Raw genomic sequence first — 22,420 nt, 5'->3', positions numbered from 1 at the left:
GGAAACTGACAGTTGAAGTCTCAGAGCTAGCTTTCTGTATCCTTCCCCTAAACCATGATGCTGAACAATTGATTTCAGGTCATTTGACAGTTGTTTTGAGGCTCCCATGTTGACGCTCTTCAGAGAAGATGCAAAGAGGAGAATAACTTGCAACTTGATTGGCTTCACCTGTGTATGCAATGTAGGTCAAGGGTCAATGAGCTTACCGAACAAATTTTGTGTTCCCATAATTAGTGCTAAAGATATTCAAATCAATAAAACAACAAGGGTGCCCAAATTTCATCTTCCTCCATCTCCCCCTGTCCTCTGCTTCCTCTTCTCTCAAACCTCATGTCCTCCTTCACCACCTCCATAAACCTCCTCTTTGGCCTTCCTCTCCACCTTCTGCCTGGCAGTTCCAACCTCAACATCTTCATCTACCAATGTACTGGCTCTCTCTCCTCTGTACATGTCCAAACCATCTCCATCTAGCCTCTCTGACTTTGTCTCCTAAACACCTGAGCACATGTGCTGTCCCTCTGATCTACTGCTTCCTGATCCTATCCATCCTGCTCACTCCCAGAGAGAAGCTCAGCATCTTCATCTCTGCTACCTCCAGCTCTGCCTCCTGTTTTTTCCTCAGTGCCACTGTTTCCAAACCATACAACATTGCTGGCCTCACCACCCTTTTGGACACTTTCCCTTTCATCCTTGCCTTTTGTCATCATCACATCACACCTGACACTTTTCTCCAATGATTCCATCCTGTCTGCACCCGCTTCTTCACCTCATTCTCACACTCTCCATGGCCCTGGACAGTTGAGCCTCAGTATCTATATATATATTTATCTCTGCATCCTGTAACTTCGCCTGTCCACTTGGCTCCCTCTCATTCACATAGTTTTTTAGCTTATACAGCAAAATGAAATGCATTATTCATTAAAAGTCACTTTTGATCACTTTTTAAAAACTAATTACTAAGTTCAATATGAGGAAAGTGTAAAAGGATTCGCTATAGTAGTTTACTCTCTAAAAGTTCCACGTTATCTTCTATACTCGTACGAGTGAAATGTGCGATAAGAGATTTCAAGTTTTCGCGCTCGAGCACGTGCGTTCAAAGCCTCCATGATTCCAAGCATCCGATGAGGATGATCCACTCTCAGGATGCAGACAGGTGAGCATGGAGTCGGATGGGGAGAGGTGGAGCCTTCCTGGGTGGAGAGCCAATCACATCGCTCTCATGCGCGAGGCGGAATGGAGGTAACCAATAGCAATGCCTCTTAGAGGGCAGAGCACATATGACATAGAACATTTGATTTCCTGAGTGGAGAACAGAGACAAACAGAACTCAGACGAACAGTGAGCTGCAAACTTATTTATTTATTCATCCATTTGTCATCATGTCTGTCTGCATCACACCAGGCCCGCCGTGGAGACGATGAGGAGCGTCACGTGGACCAGAGCCCCCGCGGCCTCGGGGGGCGGGCTCGCCGCCCTCACCAGCACCTTGGCGTGTCTGGAGGCTGAGACCCTGCGGCTGAACGTCGGGTGGACGTACCTGAAGTTGTTCTGCAGAGGAGTCACCTGCTCTGCGTCCTCCTCGGTGGAGAACATCTGCGAGGTGAAGTGGGCCAGCTGCGGAGGGAAACACGGCGCTGGTGAAACCCAGCGGAGGCTCAGACGTCCGGGAAGCCTTACTTGAGTCCAGGAGATGTAGACGGGGACTTCGTAGAGGGTCCAGAGCACCACCTGAGAGCAGGGCGGGGTGGTGAGGCTGCCGTGGTACCTGTAATACTGGCTCATGTTGTGTCTGGGCAGAATGCTCAGCAGGGGGAAGGGCTTGACTGTGGTCACTTGGCCTGGAAGAGGACACACAAGCCAGAGCGAGTCAGGCTCCGGACCTGGACTGAGGCAGGTGTTTGGGCCGACCTTTGTACGCCACAGAGGAGAGTTTGTGGGAGATGTGGCCGAAATGGACGTTCTCTCCGTACACAACCTGAAAACAGGAAAGATACAATTCAGACAAAACTGTGGAGAGGCGTCCTTTGTTGGCAACATCACATACGTGAGTAATACTTTATTATTTTTATTTTTCAAAAAACCCTGGTTCAAATACAGCTCATACATCTGATATGATCATTGAAGCATTGCACTACTGTTTGTGGTCGGCTCTCTGGTGCACACTGGTTCCTCCCGCCAACATGTGGTCACTCTCAGCGCCAAGAAGCAAGGCGGTGTTTGGGAGGGTTATTCTGGGACCTGCTTTGGACTATTAGGCAACTTCATGCCTTGTTAGCTAGCATGCTATGCTAGTAACTACCAGTAGTTACCACAGGACCAGTTGCTAATAGTAGCAGCTCTGTTCAACATTATTTATTCACAGCACTTTTTTTCTTCTCTTACATTTTTATATCATTCTTTATTACATGAATTATATTATTGTTGCTGATATTTTTAGTATTATTATGTTGAACTTTTTATTTATATTTATGTTGTGTCAATTTAATTGTGCAATATGTGGTTGCTTTAAACATACTGTTGCATTGTCTATGACTTTAATGACAATGCAACAGATGAAAGGCTCTCTACTTTACTCTAATGTCTTCTTCTTTCTGGGGTGGCCACAGCAGATCATCTTCCTCCATCTCTCCCTGTCCTCTGCTTCCTCTTCTCTCAAACCTACAAACCTCATGTCCTCCTTCACCACCTCCATCAATCTCCTCTTTGGCCTTCCTCTCCACCTTCTGCCTGGCAGTTCCAACCTCAACATCTTCATCTACCAATGTACTGTCTCTCTCTCCTCTCCATCTGTACATGTCCAAACCATCTCCATCTAGCCTCTCTGACTTTGTCTCCTAAACACCTGAGCACATGTGCTGTCCCTCTGATCTACTGCTTCCTGATCCTATCCATCCTGCTCACTCCCAGAGAGAAGCTCAGCATCTTCATCTCTGCTACCTCCAGCTCTGCCTCCTGTCTTTTCCTCAGTGCCACTGTTTCCAAACCATACAACATTGCTGGCGTCACCACCCTTTTGGACACTTTCCCTTTCATCCTTGCCGACAGCCTTTTGTCACACATCACACCTGACACTTTTCTCCAATGATTCCATCCTGCCTGCACCCGCTTCTTCACCTTTTTCTCACACTCTCCATGGCCCTGGACAGTACATCAAATCCCCCACCTTCTTCCTGTTCTTCCTGTAACTTCACCTGTCCACTTGGCTCCCTCTGATTCACACACATGTATTCTGTCTACTCTACTCTAATGTAAAAATAAAGAGAAAGTGTTGCTAACCCAAACAGTTAGAGAACAGAAACAACAGTGCTATATTTTGTTTTTCATGGTGACCAAGCATTCTCAAACTGCTCTGCACCAAAGTGAACTGGATCACATGGTGAACCGAACACCGCGCAACATCAAAGGCTAACACTCTTCAATGAAAAGAATTAGCTACTGACATCAATGAAGAACCCCAAAACGGCGAGTCCCGTAGGATCGTCCAGCGCGGCCGACATGTTGGGGTGGATGGACTTCATGTTGACAATGTGCATCTGCGGACCAAGCGGACACATCACATGACAGCGTGACCGAGAGTCTCAGTGCCGACCGCAGTGATAAGGCAGCGCCGTCTACTGACCGTACTGTACCTCCATCGGGTATCTGCGTCCATCCAGCGTGTGCTCTGAGCCGTTGGTGGCTGGGCCTCCCCAGTGGAAATGCATCTGGATGGTGTGGTAAACGCCGGGGAGACCTCCGCCGCTCACCGACATACCGCCAGCAAACCGCAGCGCCACTGTGAGCACAGACCATCGTGTCACTGGACCCACCTCACCAGGTTCGCTCAGACTAGATGTACCTGAGTGGCCATTGTTCTCCAGAGTCCACGGTCCAGGTTGGGTGGCGTCGAATCCCTCCAGGTGTAAACTCTCCAGCGACGTGTCTCGCAACAAGTCTGCGTTCAGGTCGATGGGAGAGTGAAGTTTTTCAAGTATTGGATGGCAGGATGGGTACGTGTCTCCCCATGCGTACGGGTCTGTGGAGGTCAGAGGTCACATGCAGTTGCTATTTTATTTTCTCCTTCCTGATTCCCAAACATCTGTGAAGATACTGAGGTTTGTGTCCTGAAGAAGCCACTGTGACAGAACAGGTCAGCAGCAGAGTCTACGGAGGACCCTCTGTAGCTGCCACCAGAACATGCGACAGGACAGAAGCAAACCAGCTCTGTCCGCTGCTGTCGCCATGACTGCCCATCACAAGTAGGACATGACCTCAGCTCTGGTGGGAACTGGCACCATCTGTTGAAGCATCGCACGAGGGAAGTGAAGGCGACTCACCACATTGAGGGTCGTCGTAACAGAAGTCCTCTGCAAGCAGAAAGCGCTGGGCGTTAGGAACACGAGAGACGAGGTCGGCAGGCGTTTGGGAATCTCACCTGGTTGAGCGAGCGTCACGTGAAGGAGCAGGAGAGCGGCGGTCAGAATCATGGCAGCGGAGCTGGGAAGGTGTCACTGAGGTAGACTGAAGATGGGAGTGGATCACCTGCTTAAATAGGGCTGTGCTGGTCCGACCAGTGAAGCGTCAAGATCAGCCCGGTCGTCCTGAACAGATCAACAGGCTCATTGATGCCCCCTACTCCCCCTCCCCCCCTCACTCCCCTGCTTGTTCTTCTGGAGCAGTGATGTCCACAGACTACTAACAAGAGCCATTCATCTGTGCAGGACCGCTTCTCTGAGGCCAGGAGGAACTGGATCTGAGAGCAAAGATGCGGGTCTGGACGACTTAAAGACCTTAAGTGCATCGCTTTGTTCACGACCAAACTCTTCCCATCGAACTCCAACGTTATAAATTTTAAAGGTTCATTTTCATTGGACGTAATTTCACTTTTTACTTTAGTTTATTATTTGTTAAGACAAAGACTTTATTATGGTGACAGTTTCCTTGAATAATCATGAATCATTGAGGATTTCAAACTGTTCAGTTTTAGTTGCACAATTCAAATAAAACACATGATAACTTTGCACTTGTATTCATTTATTTTTAATGGATGTTTTTGTGTAAAAGTGTTTAAGGTGTTAAAACCCTGAGACTTAAGCGAATGTCAGCATCTTTCATCATCTGCGAGGAAAGTGACTTAGAAAAATATATGAAGTTGATAATAGCAGAAAGAACGGATGATGACATTTTCCTTTTCTTCCCCTTTCTTCCTCGTTCTTACTGCGTGGGCAGCGCGAGTGGATTCCAGAAGACTACTGCCACCCGCTGACTGAGTCAGTTGACTGCTGTTTTTCATCACACAAAGGTTAGCAAATTACTAGGTGAAGTAAAAGCAGATCAATGTTATTGGGTCACAATAAGGGTGAAATGTTATTCGCTGAAGATCGTGGCGTCCTTAGACTCCAAGCTAACCTTTCGGACACAGCGTCACGTTTGACACGACAAGCGTGTAGACTGTTCTTACATTATTGACTTTATTGCATTTGCTTTGTTTTTCCTAGAGTGTAATGCTATTTCTAAATTTGCTAAGCGTAGATTGTTCCACACTTTTCATTTATATTTAATTAATTTTAATGTGTATTGTTTCGGATGCATCAGAAGCATGACAAAAAAAAAAAAAAAAAAAAAGAATAAACGAGATTGAATAAAATCCTGAACTGGATTTTGAAGCTGGTTTGAAGCAGCGTCCCTCTTCCTCCGCTCCCCAAATAGACACTGGTTCTGTCACGACTTGGCTCTACAGCACAAAGGCACTATTCTCCAGCGACAATGCTCCGCGGCGGAGTATCACTATCGCCGTGCCGGCTCTCAGCCTCATTATTCAGACCTCTGCTCCGGATTTATCCCACAAACTCCGGCCGTGGGGACTTTCCCGTGGTTCCACCTTAATCCACGCTGACATTTAATCACAGCTCTGACAGGAATTTCCCATGAAGCCGGTCCCTGCGCAGTAAAATGTCAAGTATTCTGTGATGCATCAGCCAACCTCCATGGTGCGATTTATTTGGCATTGGATTAGATGAACATTGAGCTGGGAAACACACGAGCCCCACCCCTCCCAAGAGGGTTTCAACACAGGTAACATCTGTACAGAGTCAATACAGGAAGTGGGGATGAAGCTGACGGGGATGCTTGTGCAGCGTCCTCAGACAGAGTATTCCAAAACAAAGCCGGGAGCTGAGGAACATGCCGAGAGAAAACAAACTCACCATGCAGGTAGAAAACAAAGAAACTAATGGCCACTCACCGTTTCCAATGTAATCCAAAGCGGATTGTCAAAGCATGACAATTTTGAACTCAACATGACGTGAAGGAGATAAATATTTTCTTTACACACTGTACATCCAAGCGCGCGCACACACGCACACACACGAGGCCAGATGCTGGTGAGCCGCTGAACTTCCGTCACACCGGCTGAAGTCGTAGAAAAAGCCATCCTTGGGATCACCCAAAGACCCGAGCGGGATGAAGAGTCCAGACACCAGGTTTCCCGTCACCGCAGGGAGCAAAGCACAACTCCCTCAACTCAACAACAGGGATGGGAGGGCTGCATCCAGGCGACCCAGAGCAGAGGAGGTTAAACCGTGCACAGGCTGATCTTCAGCTGCAGGACGCGTATCTGGTGCAACGTCCCTGCACTCCATTATAAAAACATAACACACAAAAGTGCCGGTTCTTACTCGTCATTTTCCTCACACGAGTCACTGTATGGAAGTTCAGGCCGGTTCTACTCAACCAACACTGTGACGTCGTCAATCGAGTGAGGCGGGGCAGCGAGGGCCTGCATCAAACGTTGAGATGATGCTAAGCACCAGCAGCCAGCCTCTCTGGACTCCCTGACGTTGTTGGCGTCACTTGAGATTCTCATGAAGGACTGCACACCAGTACTGACTACTTGTGTTGGTTGCTAGCAGTTAGCTTTGAGAAGCGATTCAAATGAGTAACAAAAAAAAAACAAAAACAAAAGAGCCCAGCTAAATGAGCAAACCACGGAGTCCACGACAGGAAAGCCCACCAAATGACTTCAACATCAATCCTTGTTTCAGTGACAATATCAGCGACATGACAATTCCCACTCAAGATTTAGAACCTTGGTTCCCGGTGCAGTTCCAAACTACTGTGCCTGAAACCTGAAGATGACCAGTCCTTAATCTAGTTCCTACTTTCTCCAGAGTTTCCAGGTGAAATGTTGGGGTTGACTTGGCGTCACACATCTGTTCAGCAGCAGCAGCATCATCAACACTCAACCGCCTTAGGCCACTCTCACTCAACTACCTGCTCTCGTGACTACCAGGTCACAGAGCCACAGTACTGATGTGAAGTTGAGGCAGTCGCGGCTGTTGCACACCGGCACCGCTAATGTTAGCATGCTAGTTATGAGTGTACCAGCCGTCCCTTCTGCTGAATGTCCCACTTTGGCCTGCTGAGAAACGTGGCCCAGGCGTAGCAACAAGTCAGGTTCAGTGTTGGGGCGGGCAGCGTGGGCGCACGTCAAAATCTTCTGACTGACAAGTAAAGAGCTCCAAAGGAACACGCAGCTCACTACGTGACCACTCCAGTCTGGCCTGAGGGTGTATGTACAGGTCGCCTGTGTCCAGTCAGTCCTCTCTGCTTCGTTTTTTGGACTTGAACATATCAACACAGCACGACTGAGAGCATGTGGTCCATGTAAAGTGTGGCTCTCCACCATACGCTCCTGAACAGTCTGCAGTGTTTCGTCAGAAACTTCAGGCAGCAGCGGGGGATGGTCCTACACCACTGTACTGAGGGAGTCCACAGGCACAGAGGAGGGCACGTTCTCCTCGCTGGGCGTGTCGGGGCCCACCAGGAGGGTGCTGCTATCAATGGAGTCCTCTCGCTCCTGAGGGGGCGGCGCCGCTGCGGAGGTGTTGGACACGTCCGACTGGAGTCCGTCCACCATGTGGCTCGGCACCATTGGGACCCCGTGTCCTGCAGGGAGACACAGTGAGGTGAGTGGGGATCACACGACACGCCGACTCAGAGATGAGCTGAACTGACTGAGGTCCACGTAGAGGAGGCTGTCAGGGTTTATGGAGGCCTCGTACGGAGGAGGGGGGTCATCTGGGTGCTGCATGTCAGGGTATTTGTAGGCAGCATATGGCGGAGGAGGCTCCTGGAAGTGAAACGCTCCTCCTTCTCCATCGTCCGACAGGTGCAGAGGAGTGAGGCCGGTGCCGAAGACGTCAGGACCGTAGTCGAACCCAGGGACTCGCCTCCCCAAGTTGAAGTGATGCACTGAGGAGACCAAGAGCTCAGCGTTAAAACATGCCTCTTCACCATGTCTCTCTGTTTTCATTTCTTTGAGATCCAACTTGCATCATCTCAATTCCTGTCATGCCTCAAACATGTCTGTCTCTCTGACTAAAATAAACAAACGTTACTTTCATTTCTGAAATACTCTACTTTTTAGGCAAAAAACAGGAGGGAGCCATTTGCCAGAGTCAGTCAGTGGTTTATCAGATCACAAAGTGGTCCGCAAGTGATGCTGAACCCCGTTTATGCAGTGGTCACAGGAGACCAACCACAGGGGGCAGACTGGAGCAAAAGACTACCACGTCGTTTTCATGATCACATTAGACTTATTCACGGACTTTGAAAGACCTAACACCCAGCATTTGTTCCCATTATGATGCATTTAAAAAGTTCTCTGCCTCCTACAGTTTGACAGAACAGTCTCTGTTAGCACCTCTCACTCTTAGACATTAACACCGCACTGTTCCTTTTAGATTGTTTTTAATTGTTGCACTTGTGAATTCCCACACTGGCATGGTCCTTGAATGCATCTTGAATGAGCGAATCCTTTGGAGACAACGGAGTGATTCTGAAGTGTGTGTGTGCGTCTAAAAGCAGTGAGCTATGTTGTTTGTGACGTGTGTACACTTCTGCTAGTAATTTTGTTTGTTCATCACTTCTGTAATGACATGTCAGTCGCTTTGGCTTGGGGAGTTTACCTCTTTAAAAGACGTTTCGATAGTTAGCTGCCAGTTCGTAGCATGTAGTCAGCTGCTGAAGGGAATTCATGCTAGCACACTATGGAGTTAGGCACTGTTGTTTGTTTTCATTTGTTTGATTTGAACCTCTCACTCTGTGGTTTGATCACTGTGATTTAAGTTAGAGCTGTTATTTTGAGCCTTATTTTGGTTATTGATAACATAGATGTATGATTGACTCCTTAAACTTGTGCATCTGCATTTCATTTAATCCTCTTGTGTTCCTGTACCTGCATTGCAGAAACACACAGAGAGGAATTATTCGCTCCTAAAATTCACATCATGAGAGAACTTCAATACTACGCACTGCTTTCTGTATTGAAAGCAGTGCGTAGTATTGATAGTAGTATAGTCCATATTTTTTTGCCTCCAGAGAAGAGGCAATAAATCTATAGAGTCTGGCTCATGTGAAAAAGATTTCATTGTAGAGCTTTGGAAAACACGAGTGGCTCTCACACTCACAGTTTCCACCAATAAGCGTCTCGATGCGTTCGCGCCTGCGTTGGCGAAGGCGGTGCACCATGAAGAGGAGGAGCGAGAGGATGAGGAAGGAGGAGATGCAGCTGACAATCAGTCGCATCCCGCTGGCCATCGAGTCGAACAGGCTGTTTCCATCTGAGGACAGAATATCAACTTAAGTCCCACATGGTCTCCACATTTGGAAAAAAAATAAATCACCAAAAAATGCTTTAAAAAATCGTCAAACATGCACTCATACTGAATAAACTCCTTCTGTCAACAGTTAGGTGACTACCGTCCACCAGAGGGCGACAACATCGCTCAGACGTCAACAATTGCCTTATCTGTTGGAATGTCTTGGACCATTATATGCTGCATCAGCCAATTTGTGAAATCATATTACAAAGATGGAAGTCTGGCGCGCCTACCTGGATCAAGGCAGGTGAATTTACAGCACTCTTTGGGATCCTTCCTGAAATGCTGGCAGCCCTGCGGTCGCTCACAGAGAGCTGCCACACACATCTCCGGCTCACCGTCATGACATGTGCAGCTCAGGCACGGGTCGTCCCCTTTTGGGGTAAAATAGTAGCCCTCGTTCACCACGTTGTCCTTTATATCCACACATGTTTGCCCTGAAATTTAAGTGATGAAAGGTCATGGAGAGGGTCTTCACCTAGCACCCAAGCCTTTGGGATACTACTTACTCCTCTTGCAGAGAAAAGGAAACTTTTTGTAGCAGTTCTCCGCGTGCCAGCTGTGGAGGCCTCGCTCATTGATGCTTTTGAACTGGAAGCGCTGCAGCTGCGCACAGAAGACGTTGTCCTGAGTGGGAGATGCTTCACCGAAATTTGTCAGACCCTCAGGAGGGAGAAACACCTGCATGGACCCTGAAGACAAAAGAAAGACTAAGCGTGGGGCATTTACTGAAGCGGATGCCTGGCATTGAAAAAAATGTGCGGTACCTTTGTAGGCCACTTCCCAGCGACCTGCCAGGGAATGGTTCTGATTGGTGATCACGTACTGGTAGCCCACCCAGAACCTTTCAAACAATATGAAAATTCCATTTTAGCACCGTTTTCTTTCTGGCTTTCGTACTATTATATTTCGAGTTAAAAACTGGGCCTATGACAAACATATCTCATACTCACTTGCACTGATCTCTGCGCTCACAAACATTTTCATCGAAGTCCACCTCAATCTTCAGGATGAACTGTAGCTCTTCGTTGGTGACGAATGTGGCCAATGACCCGTTGACCTTCTGGCACGTGTCAACCGCCTGCCAGTAGTTCTCGTTCCTCAAGTAGACCTTGTAGCAGCTTGCCGTCTTTTCGTAATGATGCCACCCACTTGGGCATTTTTCTGCAAATCATTATTGAAATTATTGTGCTGACATTGGCAATAGTACATTTGACAAGGTTATCGGTGTCCCATTTTGAAAACGTGTTCATATATCATGAGCTCTAGATGTAGACCAGCAGCCAGAAGAAAAGACACAACTTACTGTTGAAGCGGACCGGCTGAGCCACACCCATAACGTCTTCCACTTGGTCGTAACCGTTGCCAAAACGGAACCGTTCCTCCTTGATAGCTGGAACACAAAAGTTGCACGACAGGTTGACAGTATGAATAACAAAACTGCTCATGCAATCTAAATTGAGGTGCGTGCATCATCAAACTTTGGTACAGCTGTTTTACATTAAGTACACTACATTAATTTAATTCCACTTGTTTCCTGAAACAGTTAATCTGTCCACTACATGATGAAACGGCAATCTGTTTTTGCACTACTACACACCACACACTCGTACATTAATGCACAGTCCACAGCTATATAAAATAGAGAAAACTGAACTGATCAATCTTCAAAATAATTTCATTTCCGCAAGCACTGAATGCTGCAAGTGATCTACAGAGCAGTGGAAATCACCAGCTGCCATTAAAGGGATTTTCCACAAATTTCTCAAAGAAACTGAGACCTTGGAGGGAATTAAAAGGAGCATGAAAACCTCATTTTCTACTTGAGTTGGTTCCATAGACAGTAATCCCCAGATTCGCTTCCAATTACATACAAAATACAGTACATGTGTTCGTAGGCAATAAACACAGCTGACTGCTTCACTGCCTCCGCTCAAATGCTAGCCAGCAAGCATTCGTACCGACTGTATGGAGGTCACATGCTGCACTCAATCCTTTCAATAATTCCCCTTGTGAGGCCACAGATCTGGGGATAAAGTCTCTCTAGATTAAAGCAGGGGAAACAATAGGATTTCTGGCAAAGGCTTAGCACTGAAACCTTTATGCTGGTTTGTAGAGATCAACAAACTGTCAACAAATCACAGAGAAAGAACTGACACCACTAACCTTCCCTCAGCCATCTGATGCAGTCGACACTTGCGGATTAGAGGGATCTTTTTTTTAACCTCAGCTTAATCTGAAACCCATGTCTGAGCTCTTTGGTGGGAGGAAATGAGCTGGATTGGAAGCGTTTGGCGATTTGTTGTCTTTAACAGTCGGACATTGACCATAACAAGGTCAAACTCTCGCTACTCTCATTGCATTTCGTGGGTTGATGTGTGAGAGGCTTCATGTACTTACGGGGACAGTCCATTTCGTCACTCTTGTCGTCACAGGCTGTCCAGCCATCACACTGCCAGGACATTGGGATACACTGCATTTTCCCACTGCGGCAGGCGAACTGCCCGGGGCTGCAGCGCTGCTCTGGAAACACAAGAGACAAAACAAGTGGGTTCATTTCGTCATACCTGCCACAGACAAGACTGTTTTTAGAGCCAACTCAGTAAATAGTCTTCACGACCAAACCTGGACGTAAAGGCCAACACGATTTATTCATTCATTTCAACATTGAAAAACAAAAACTGAAACAGACGCAAACATCGATTCAGCCTCTATTTCTTTTTTTTGTATTTTCAAGAGAAATGTTCAATATAAATAATCAAAAAGAAGTGGAGCATTTATTCATGTCAAATGATGGAAATACTTGCAAACACTCGCTCATGACAGCACCCAATATCTGCAACTGTGTTTCCTCAACATATTGCAAATCACCATGTGCGGATTCAGAGCATCATAGGTTTTTACAGGGCTGCCAACTCTTAGGCAAATGAGGGTGGTACAAGGCTCTCATTTCACTCTTTCCCTTTCTCATTTTTAGCTCCACTTTTAAATACAAGTAATTCATTCGGGAGGAGCTCGGGGTGGAGCCGCTGCTCCTCCACATCGAGAGGAACCAGCTGAGGTGGCTCGGGCATCTGATCCGGATGCCCCCTGGACGCCTCCCTGGGGAGGTGTTCCGGGCATGTCCTACCGGGAGGAGACCCCGGGGAAGACCCAGGACTCGCTGGAGAGATTATGTCTCCGGTCTGGCCTGGGAACGCCTCGGGATCCCCCGGGAGGAGCTGGAGGAGGTTTGTGCGGACCGGGAAGTTTGGGCTTCCTTGCTCCGAATGCTGCCTCCGCGACCCGACCCCGGATAAGCGGCAGAAGAAGGTGAAGGTGAAGGTAATTCAATAGTTCACACTGTTGATTTCATGAGGTACAGCTGTGTGTCTGCCCCATGTTGCAGCCGGACAGTCTTGGACAGTCTGATGATCCTAGTTTAAAACACTCGATAATGACATAGTAGTTAGAGATTTTATTTAATGGCCTGTGTTAACCCATGCAAACCCAAGGTTACATTATGGTTCAACAACGGTACACGAAAACCAGTGGGCAGTACAGGGGTTTTTACATATGAGCATATGCATAGATTACCTAGGTCAAACTAGAAATGTTTAAAGTGAAATCTGTGGCATTGGGTTCATGTTGGTTCAGGGAACGTGAAGAAAAAAAATCATATTCTAAAATGATTGTTATGGTATAATTTATTACTTGTATCAGAAAGTACTCAAATTGCAGGACTGACTTTTGAGTACTCCTGAATCTTCATGATTATTAAAAAAAGCAGTGAAATATGTTTAAATGAACCCTACCGGGAGGAAACACATAGCAAATAAAATAAAAAAAATGACTGATTCATGACATTCTAAAACAATGTTAGAACGAAATATGCCATTCAGAAGGCCAACCTGCTGAGAACAGATCGATGGAGTAGGATCACTGGAATGTTAATAAATACATCAATGTACCAGTTGAATCATTAGATCCCTAGTTAATGTATCATCCATCTAATAATATATAAACTATAACAACACAGAGTCACTGGGTTAGACAGAAGAGTGTGTTGCTACACGCTGCTGCCATCAAGATAGAACTTTGATAAATCCAGACAATTATGCAGGTTGATGGGGACAAAGAGTCAACAAAGATTAAGCTAACTCCGTTTCACTTGCATTAAAGCCTCTGTAAACAATGGCAACAAACACAAACATGGACTGACTTTATGGAAGACTTTAAAACGCGTTACGCAACAAAAGAAAACTAACTGCAAAATTCTGATTCCATGCGCGCCATGTTTTGTCCCATAAACAGGTTTTGTGCTAAGTGGGTCTCCACGCCATGTGAGATTACCATTCAAGGTGCCAGAGCAGAAGAGCTGCCTGTGGCCATTTCTCATGTGGTGCATTCAGCCACGGACGACAAATACAGGGCTTTATTCATCGCCAGCCATGTTTGTTAGGTTAGCTTTGATTTTAAAATTACTGCATATGACTACTCTAACCTATGAGACACACTACTTGCTTACCTGACAATGTTCTTGCCAGAACTAGCCATGAACCTGGAACAAACAGAAACACGTGACGACGTGAGTGACCTGTGTTTGAGCCCCAATGCTTGGGTGCAGAGTAATGAATATTGCCCTTTACAGAGAATGCCAAGAGGCTACAATTAACTGGGGTAACAGAAAAACTGAAAGTAAGAGTACTGCTGCAATCACCGCAAAGACAAAAAAAACAAGAAAGTAAATACATTGTTTTTATAACCGTGTTTTACTTTAACTTCAGGATAAAGACACTTATTGAGCATGACGTTAAATTTTCAAAACGTGAGGAGATCATTTCATAAATATATCTCAGGGTTTACGGGTGCACCTTCACCTTCTTCTGCCGCTTATCCGGGGTCGGGTCGCGGAGGCAGCATTCGGAGCAAGGAAGCCCAAACTTCCCGGTCCGCACAAACCTCCTCCAGCTCCTCCCGGGGGATCCCGAGGCGTTCCCAGGCCAGACCGGAGACATAATCTCTCCAGCGAGTCCTGGGTCTTCCCCGGGGTCTCCTCCCGGTAGGACATGCCCGGAACACCTCCCCAGGGAGGCGTCCAGGGGGCATCCGGATCAGATGCCCGAGCCACCTCAGCTGGTTCCTCTCGATGTGGAGGAGCAGCGGCTCCACCCCGAGCTCCTCCCGGATGACCGAACTCCTCACCCTATCTCTAAGGGTGCGCCCAGCCACCCTGCGGAGGAAACTCATCTCAGCCGCTTGTATCCGCGATCTCATCCTTTCGGTCACTACCCAAAGCTCGTGACCATAGGTGAGGGTGGGAACGTAGATCGATCGGTAAATCGAGAGCCTCGTCTTGTGACTCAGCTCTCTCTTCACCACGACGGTCCGATACAGCGACCGCATCACTGCCGCCGCTGCACCAACCCGTCTATCAATCTCACGCTCCCTTTTTCCCTCACTCGAGAACAAGACCCCGAGATACTTAAACTCCGCCACTTGAGGCAAGAACTCTCCACCAACCTGGAGAGAGCAAACCACCGTGTTCCGGTCGAGGACCATGGCCTCAGACTTGGAGGTGCTGATCCTCATCCCGGCCGCTTCACACTCGGCTGCAAACCGACCCAGCGCATGCTGAAGGTCCCGGTCCGATGAGGCCAGCAGAACAACATCGTCCGCAAATAGCAGAGATGAAATTCTGTGGTTCCCGAACCGGATCCCCTCCGACATGGAGTCTGAGTGGTCCATGTTCTCCTCCTCCATTGTCAGTGCGGCTGCACGCAGTTGTGGTCGCAAGGTCTCCGGTGCCTGTCGCGGCGGCAATCCCCGAACCCGGTGGTGGACACCGAAAGTAAGGGATGCCGTCAGGCTGAAGAAGGAGTCCTATCGGGTCTTGATGGCCTGTGGGACTCCTGAGGCAGCTGACGTGTACCGGCAGGCCAGGCGTGCCGCTTCCCGTGCAGTCTTGGAGGCAAAAACTCGGGTCTGGGAGGAGTTCGGAGAGGCCATGGAGGAGGACTATTGGTCGGCCTCGAAGAAGTTCTGGCAAACCGTCCGTCGCCTCAGAAGGGGGAAGCAGTGCCTCACCAGTGCTGTTTACAGCGAGGGTGGGAGACTGCTGACCTCGACTGGTGATGTTGTCGGGCGGTGGAAAGAATACTTCGAGGGTCTCCTCAATCCCGTCGTCACGTCTTCCACTCAGGAAGCGGGGACTGAGGACTCGGATGGCTCTCTCATCACCCGGGCCGAAGTCACCGAGGTTGTTCGTAAGCTCCTCGGTGGTAGGGCCCCGGGAGTGGATGAGATCCGTCCGGAGTATCTGAAATCCCTGGATGTTGTAGGGCTGTCGTGGCTGACACGTCTCTGCAACATCGCGTGGCAGTCGAGGACAGTGCCTCTGGATTGGCAGACCGGGGTGGTGGTCCCCCTGTTTAAGAAAGGGGACCGGAGGGTGTGTTCCAACTATAGGGGGATCACACTCCTCAGCCTCCCTGGAAAGGTCTATTCCAGGGTACTAGAGAGGAGACTTCGGCCAATAGTCGAACCTCAGATCCAGGAGGAACAGTGTGGTTTTCGTCCCGGTCGTGGAACACTGGACCAGCTCTATACCCTCCACCGGGTGCTCGAGGGTTCATGGGAGTTCGCCCAACCAGTCCACATGTGCTTTGTGGATTTGGAGAAGGCGTTCGACCGTGTCCCTCGCGATGTCCTGTGGGGGGTGCGCCGGGAATATGGGGTGCGGGACCCTCTGCTAGGGGCTGTCCGCTCCTTGTATGACCGGAGCAGGAGCATGGTTCGCATTGCCGGCAGGAAATCAGACCTGTTCCCGGTGCATGTTGGTCTCCGCCAGGGCTGCCCTTTGTCACCGGTTCTGTTCATCACTTTTATGGACAGAATTTCTAGGCGTAGCCAGGGTTTACGGGTGCATTATCTTTAAACAGTGGCGGCGCAAATGCCCCCCACCAATCGGAACGCAGCCAATAAAGATGCAATGGAGAAACAACGAATCAGAGGGCAAAGTTCTGACAGAATGATGACAATAAAAAGAGAAATAAATCTATGTCCAATCAGTAGTGGTCTGTCTCTTTATAAGTCAAGGCAGAAAGAGCGACTTGAGGTCTGCGAGCAAAACAGACTTCAGTTAGTATGATGTTTCTTTCAGGATTTTTCCATGAAAAACACGCAGAACACTCTCACATTCAAGTCCACCTGCATGATGTACTGTGTGTTATCAGCTTGTTTTGATGTTTTCACTTTGCCGCAGTACATTTAATCACGTGAGAGTCTATCTTAAAAAAAGAGATAATTTCACCGTTATCTACCAAGAATTGACGCATTCCTGACACATGGGAATCTACAACTGGCTAACCTCCATTTAGTACTCTCCTGGGCTGGAATGTTTTTTCTGGACCAACCCCCGTCTATCACTATAGCAGCACTAGCCAAAACAGGAAGTGTTGTTTCATCTGTGCTGACCACTTCAATTGACACAAACACAACATTTGTGTTCATAACACATTATAAACAGACGGGTGTTAAAGTCACCATGACAGATGTGACGCTCCTGAAGGGCTGCCATTACGGAATTGCAGAACAGCTAACTTTGTTGTTACATTTCAAAATTCTACTACGTGACAGAACAAAAAATTCTTGGGACTTAAATGATATATCCTAACAATGACGTTTGTGGAGTGTCTTAAATGTGCTGGAGCAATGTAAGACATTGTATTTGGTAGATAAAGAAATAAAAATAAAATACAGGGAAGTTGACCATGATGAAAACGTTGAGGAAACCAAATGATCAAATTGGTTTCTTCACTAACTCAAACATGTTATACAGACATTACAAGGTGGCGGAGAGCTTTTGGACCACTTCAAAAAAATCAGTAGGTTAATGCTCCAAATAGTCTTACAATACATGACTAAATTGAGGCTTGACACAAAATGGCCAAAAAGAGCAAAAAGAGCATGTTGTTACAGTTACGTCTCTATGCTGATGATGACGGGATGATGGGTGTTTCATGGCGTCAGCATTTTTCACTCGCAACAATGCACAAGACAATACATGACAGCAGGTTGCCTCCCATCGCGTCTTTTACTGATCATTGAACTCTACTGCACATTTTCACAATAATCGCTTGGCTACAGCTTGCTTCAGAATTAATGACAAAACATGGAATTCGTTTTCAAGCAGACAGCACAGCCTATCAGCACACATAAAACCACCTTGTTGTACTGCACAGCTATGGACAGCGTTGTTCATGCTCTTCTTACAAGAAGCAGTATGACTTCATGACCTTTTTCTACAGCAACTGGACAACTACAATAAAAATGGAGCAGAAAGTTCACGGTCTATAAGCATCATGGTTAAGAGGCAGCCAGCTCACTATATTCTTGTGAACCATGTAAGATCAATAATAGAGAATGCAACTTAAAAATAAATCTTTGATATGTTTGGACATTAATTGTCAGAGACTTATTGTCAATCGGGAATGAAATCACCACAGTCCAAACCTGCTACTGAAGTTGACAACTTGAAACTGACAGTAGGGTATGTATGAAGAATTTATGCCCAAGTCATCTTGTTCTCCAAACTAATGGCCGAAACAGCACAGTATGAGAACAAAAAACTTAATTCCAACACTTCAATCGGAAAATCCACTTTACAAATGAGTGAACACATAAAACCTTGACTTAAGATGGCTTTGGCAAAGGCTTACATCACCAGGAAGAAAACACCAACAGAGAACTAAAGAATGTCTCCCATTGGGTTTGCACATGAAGCAGGCGGATTGGTTATTTCACACCAGTAAGCCACTACTTCAACGGTTTGTGCTGCTATCGCCGTTGTTTAGCCACGTCCAACTCCATCTTCATTTCAGCGAAGGATTGAAGTAGTCAGGTCTAATCCAGGCTTTGCAAGTGACCTACAAATGATGCGTTTCTTCCCAGCAGTCCAAAACCTGTGAGCTTGGGAGTCAGGGAATTAAACAGTCATTCAGACCACAGTACAAACAAATTTTATCATCAAAGCCCAGGAAGACCAATCATATGTTGGGCCCAACTTCACAACATAATCTATCTACAGATGGTGCATTTGGCAGCATTTTGACCTTTTGAATGAACTTTGTGAAGATATGGAACCAAAACACACGTTTTTATTCATGTATATAGAGTGGGCGCATCTACTTATGGTCAAGAACCAGCCTTGTGGGTGTGTCTGCAATGCAGAGACAGGAATCCAACTTTCATATTCATTCGATATGAAGTGATATCAAAGTTGCCAGAATAAATGTGCGGATACTTTATTGCACCCTGGCATGTAAAAACCTTTGGCTGTTCGACGCTTAAGCTCAGTGGTGAGGCAGCGATGCTTCTTTGATGTAAAAAACCCTAACCTTTAAGCATTTGTGAGAAGAGGCTAATAAAAGAGAAATAAAAAGTGTTATATGGTAGGAACGGTACACAAAAATGATTTAAGCAACACTTAGAAACATGCAGAACAAGGCAAAAACCTTCCAGCTCGGCACTGAACTAACATTCTTGCAAGGGCATTGTGTATTTAGTACAACCTTTTTTTAGTCCACCCCTATTTTTGTGGTGTTTTTCCTGTAAAGCCCCAGCAGAAGGAACAAATGAGTGTTTTTTATTTTTTTATTTAGAAAAGGCAGTTTTCCAGATCAGATGAAATGTAAAGACTAGGGGTGGCAATATACTGCATACTGCCAAGAAGAATATGCAACAGGCGTTTGAGATGTTGGGAACATAACTTCGCAACACTGAGTATAAAAAAAAAACCTGAGCAGAGACGGTAAATGATTCAGAGCTGGCATGGACCCACAGAGAGTTAAATAACATCTGATTTGTTAACTTTGTAAATGATAATATTCCCATAATAAATACAAGTAATTTAACTTTCATGAATACTGTTTTCGTCTGTGATGTGAGAGCAGTTGTAACATTTTTCAACTGCAAAATAAAATGCAAGTTTGACATGATGGGATAAGAACGAATCATTGCACATTCAAGCCCACTGTCACGTCACAGTGGGCTTCGCAATGTCTGAAGCGCAACTGTGAACCGTCCACTGCCTTGTCTGACCGAGCCATGACTGAGACATGTTTTCTTTGCATCAGAACAGAGATTTAATGTGTACTTAGTTCAGCATTTCAAATAGTTATGATATTAATTAGCACCTGTTGTGTGTGCGCATGTAAAAGCTACAAGTATGTATCTGTCATCACAGGCAGACACAGATGCGTGAGAGACAGAGAAAGGAGCCAAGTCTCAGCATTTTACCCAGTATTAAAAGCCAAAACTGTAATGATTTTGGAGACAGATTCAGTGTTTCACCTCAAAAAAAAAAAAATAGCATGTGGACAGGACAATGTGTGTCAGCACATCATGACTGACAGGGATTTGGGGCTGGATTTTGACTTCCAAGTGTGGAGTTTATATGACGTTTAAAAATGCAGCGAGGCTGCTGTATGACAGCAGCTGTCAGGTGCCATACAGAAGGTACCCTCCCAAAAACAATCACACTGGAGTGGCAGGGAGAATAAGCGTTTTGTGTGTTCTATAGGGGGTCCATCGTCTTTACAGACAGTGAAACGGTATTTATTCACTCCATGATGCACAAGCATGCAGTGCAGTTAGCAATGATTCCCTGGCAGTAAATACATCTTTTGGCCTCAGCAAATAATCATGAGTCTGGCAATAAAACAAGTAAAACTACTTGTTGCAACACTAATCTTGGAGGAGCAGATCACATGATGGAGTTTAAGGAAATCACAAGATATGTTAGTCTTCCCAGCATTAAGGAAAAATGAGCATTTGATGAAAGAAACCTATCAATGCTGCAAAAATGCCCAGCAGATTCTCTGTTCGGGGGTAGCGTTTGGGTGTGTTGTGTTTCTGTTCAGAAGTTGCAAAGCATTAAGTGGATTTCTGGTTTCCCCTAATGGATTTTCGAGGCTTCTGGATACAGCTGACGAGGTTTTGCAACAAGCTATGGGAAGATTAAAGTCAGATACAACAGTGAATCAGGTTAATTGCAGCCGATACAAAACATCACCCAAGTCGATAGATACCATTTAAAATCAAATGACTAGTCGAAGTGCATTAGTCCAACATTAATCTTGTGTTATAAAGGCAGCCGTGTGGCTGAAGAATGACTCAGAGGGAGGCAGGGTTTTAGAGCAGGAGCAACTATCACCGACACTTAACCAAATGAATGTGGCCCAAACAATATCCTGCCATTAATCGACATGTCGCAAATGACGACCAGCACACTATTACCAATGTCTGCTTCGACAGTTGATTGAAATCTCATTTTCCTTCACGTTTTTTTTTCGCACAAAAACAACTTCAACAAAGTCAAAGCGTCTTGCGCTTCGCCGTTTTCTCTACCGAGCTACTGTTATTATGAAATCTTATGGGCCACGTATTTTTACGGAAATGTAGGCGGGGATCAGCACCTACCCATTCAAGTTTGATACTAGACCACAAGAAGTTCCACAAATAAGTTTGAACCGTTTAATATATCAATACACGTCCTGGTTCCCGCAGAGAGGGAACACAAAGCCGCCTGGCGAGCGCACAGCGTCCGCTCAAGAATCAACTCGAGCCCGCGGTCTACGAAGGCCTCGACGGCTCGCTTCGTTTCTGTTTACCCCGTAAAGACGAAGTGCGAGACTTCAATAAAGAACATTTAGCAACTCCGTTTCATTTACCTGTCCGTGGCGGGTCCGTTACTGTGACCACGAAGAGAAGGGAGAAGAGGACGAAACTGCTGCTGTCCGCCTTCGGCAACATTTATCCTCCATTCATAATAACTCCTTTATCCAGAAATATTCTCATGCAGAGGGCCTGGAACAACGTCGCCTCCTCTAAACGACAGCGTTGCACTTGGAACGCCTTTTACCCATGTTGCATTCTTTAACGGGAAGCAAGCGACAAACTGTAAGACGAAACGACCATGGTCACAAGCGTTGGACTCCGGTGGAAACAGGCGAGCGGCTAGCGGCTAACTGACTTGTGAAGTGGCGGTGATTCAAGATGGCGGCGTCCTCCCATCACAACAATCCCAAGCACGCAGCGCATCAGCTGGAGGCCGGAGGAGGAGGAGGAGCCAGGCGGATGAGCCTCGGTGGGAAGGAAACACGGTGGCCAGCGAGAGGAGAGCTCGGGTGACCTTTTCAGATTAAAGAGGACTCGGATCTGGACCTGACCAGAGACAGTAACGCTCACTTAGACAGCTGGCCTAGTGCGGCTCACTCACGAGCGGTAAGTCATCGGTCTGCCAAACTGCCCAACATGATAAACCCACATTTAAAAAAGTGCTATAATTGGATACAGACCTTTCAAACACTATGGTTGTGATCAACAATGCATTATATTCTTCATGTCAATCTTTATTTAAGACTGTGATAAACAACGATAAACAAATGAAATTTAAAATCTATCTGACATTCCACAGCAGCTATCCACCACAAACTCTGAATAAAAGGTCACTACTTCATCGTGAGTGAGAGAAATAAGAAAATGTTCAATGCTGAGTGAGATTTCAAATCCTTATGGGTCATGGACCATGGGGTCGGCAGGTGAATTGATGCCACTAGTTTCATGTGTTAAAATCAGTATTGTAGATGAAGATGGATTGTTTTTTTTTAATGTGCAACATACTGAATATTACACAGAGAATTGTTAGAACTTACATGGACAGAAAGAAACACAAAAACAAATAGATGTGCCCAGTGCCCAATCACACAAGTGGTCAACATTTTAAACACAGTTCAAGT

The 22,420-nt window shown here is 46.5% G+C and overlaps 2 protein-coding genes across 3 annotated transcripts; both read right to left on the bottom strand.

Annotated features, from left to right (window-relative positions):
* Positions 1 to 363: 363 nt before the first annotated feature.
* Positions 364 to 4,634, bottom strand: car15 (carbonic anhydrase 15). Its single transcript, XM_053885039.1, has 8 exons — positions 4,415 to 4,634; positions 4,317 to 4,346; positions 3,839 to 4,015; positions 3,630 to 3,775; positions 3,441 to 3,533; positions 1,909 to 1,975; positions 1,678 to 1,838; positions 364 to 1,614 (listed from the first exon to the last, which is right to left on the bottom strand). The coding sequence occupies exons 1-8, from the start codon at positions 4,464 to 4,466 to the stop codon at positions 1,393 to 1,395; spliced, it is 948 nt and encodes a 315-aa protein (XP_053741014.1). The 5' UTR covers positions 4,467 to 4,634; the 3' UTR covers positions 364 to 1,392.
* A 41-nt stretch (positions 4,635 to 4,675) lies between these two features.
* On the bottom strand, positions 4,676 to 21,725 carry dgcr2 (DiGeorge syndrome critical region gene 2). Of its 2 annotated transcripts, XM_053885017.1 has the most exons (11): positions 21,353 to 21,725; positions 14,149 to 14,181; positions 12,042 to 12,164; positions 10,948 to 11,034; positions 10,595 to 10,805; positions 10,409 to 10,485; positions 10,151 to 10,333; positions 9,875 to 10,078; positions 9,450 to 9,602; positions 7,996 to 8,232; positions 4,676 to 7,926 (listed from the first exon to the last, which is right to left on the bottom strand). In XM_053885017.1, the coding sequence occupies exons 1-11, from the start codon at positions 21,432 to 21,434 to the stop codon at positions 7,727 to 7,729; spliced, it is 1,590 nt and encodes a 529-aa protein (XP_053740992.1). In that variant the 5' UTR covers positions 21,435 to 21,725; the 3' UTR covers positions 4,676 to 7,726. The 2 variants fall into 2 exon arrangements, with proteins under 2 accessions (XP_053740992.1, XP_053741002.1); XM_053885027.1 differs by lacking the exon at positions 14,149 to 14,181 and having other exon boundaries at positions 4,680 to 7,926; positions 21,353 to 21,723.
* Positions 21,726 to 22,420: the final 695 nt, after the last annotated feature.

The sequence above is a fragment of the Synchiropus splendidus genome, chromosome 1 (genome assembly GCF_027744825.2).
Source record: "Synchiropus splendidus isolate RoL2022-P1 chromosome 1, RoL_Sspl_1.0, whole genome shotgun sequence".
Lineage (NCBI taxonomy): Eukaryota > Metazoa > Chordata > Actinopteri > Syngnathiformes > Callionymidae > Synchiropus > Synchiropus splendidus.
The sequence above is the reverse complement of the archived record's forward strand: the minus strand, read 5'-3'. Positions and strand labels throughout refer to the sequence as shown.

Coding starts and splice junctions, on each gene's coding strand:
- car15 (XM_053885039.1), bottom strand. CDS start 4,466: ATGATTCTGACCGCCGCTCTCCTGCTCCTTCACGTGACGCTCGCTCAA. Junction 1,839..1,908: donor CTCCTCTGTGGCGTACAAAG/GTCGGCCCAAAC, acceptor GTCCTCTTCCAG/GCCAAGTGACCACAGTCAAG. Junction 1,615..1,677: donor TCTACATCTCCTGGACTCAA/GTAAGGCTTCCC, acceptor TTCCCTCCGCAG/CTGGCCCACTTCACCTCGCA.
- dgcr2 (XM_053885017.1), bottom strand. CDS start 21,434: ATGTTGCCGAAGGCGGACAGCAGCAGTTTCGTCCTCTTCTCCCTTCTC. Junction 14,182..21,352: donor AACGGACCCGCCACGGACAG/GTAAATGAAACG, acceptor TGTTTGTTCCAG/GTTCATGGCTAGTTCTGGCA. Junction 10,806..10,947: donor TCAGCCGGTCCGCTTCAACA/GTAAGTTGTGTC, acceptor AATGATTTGCAG/AAAAATGCCCAAGTGGGTGG.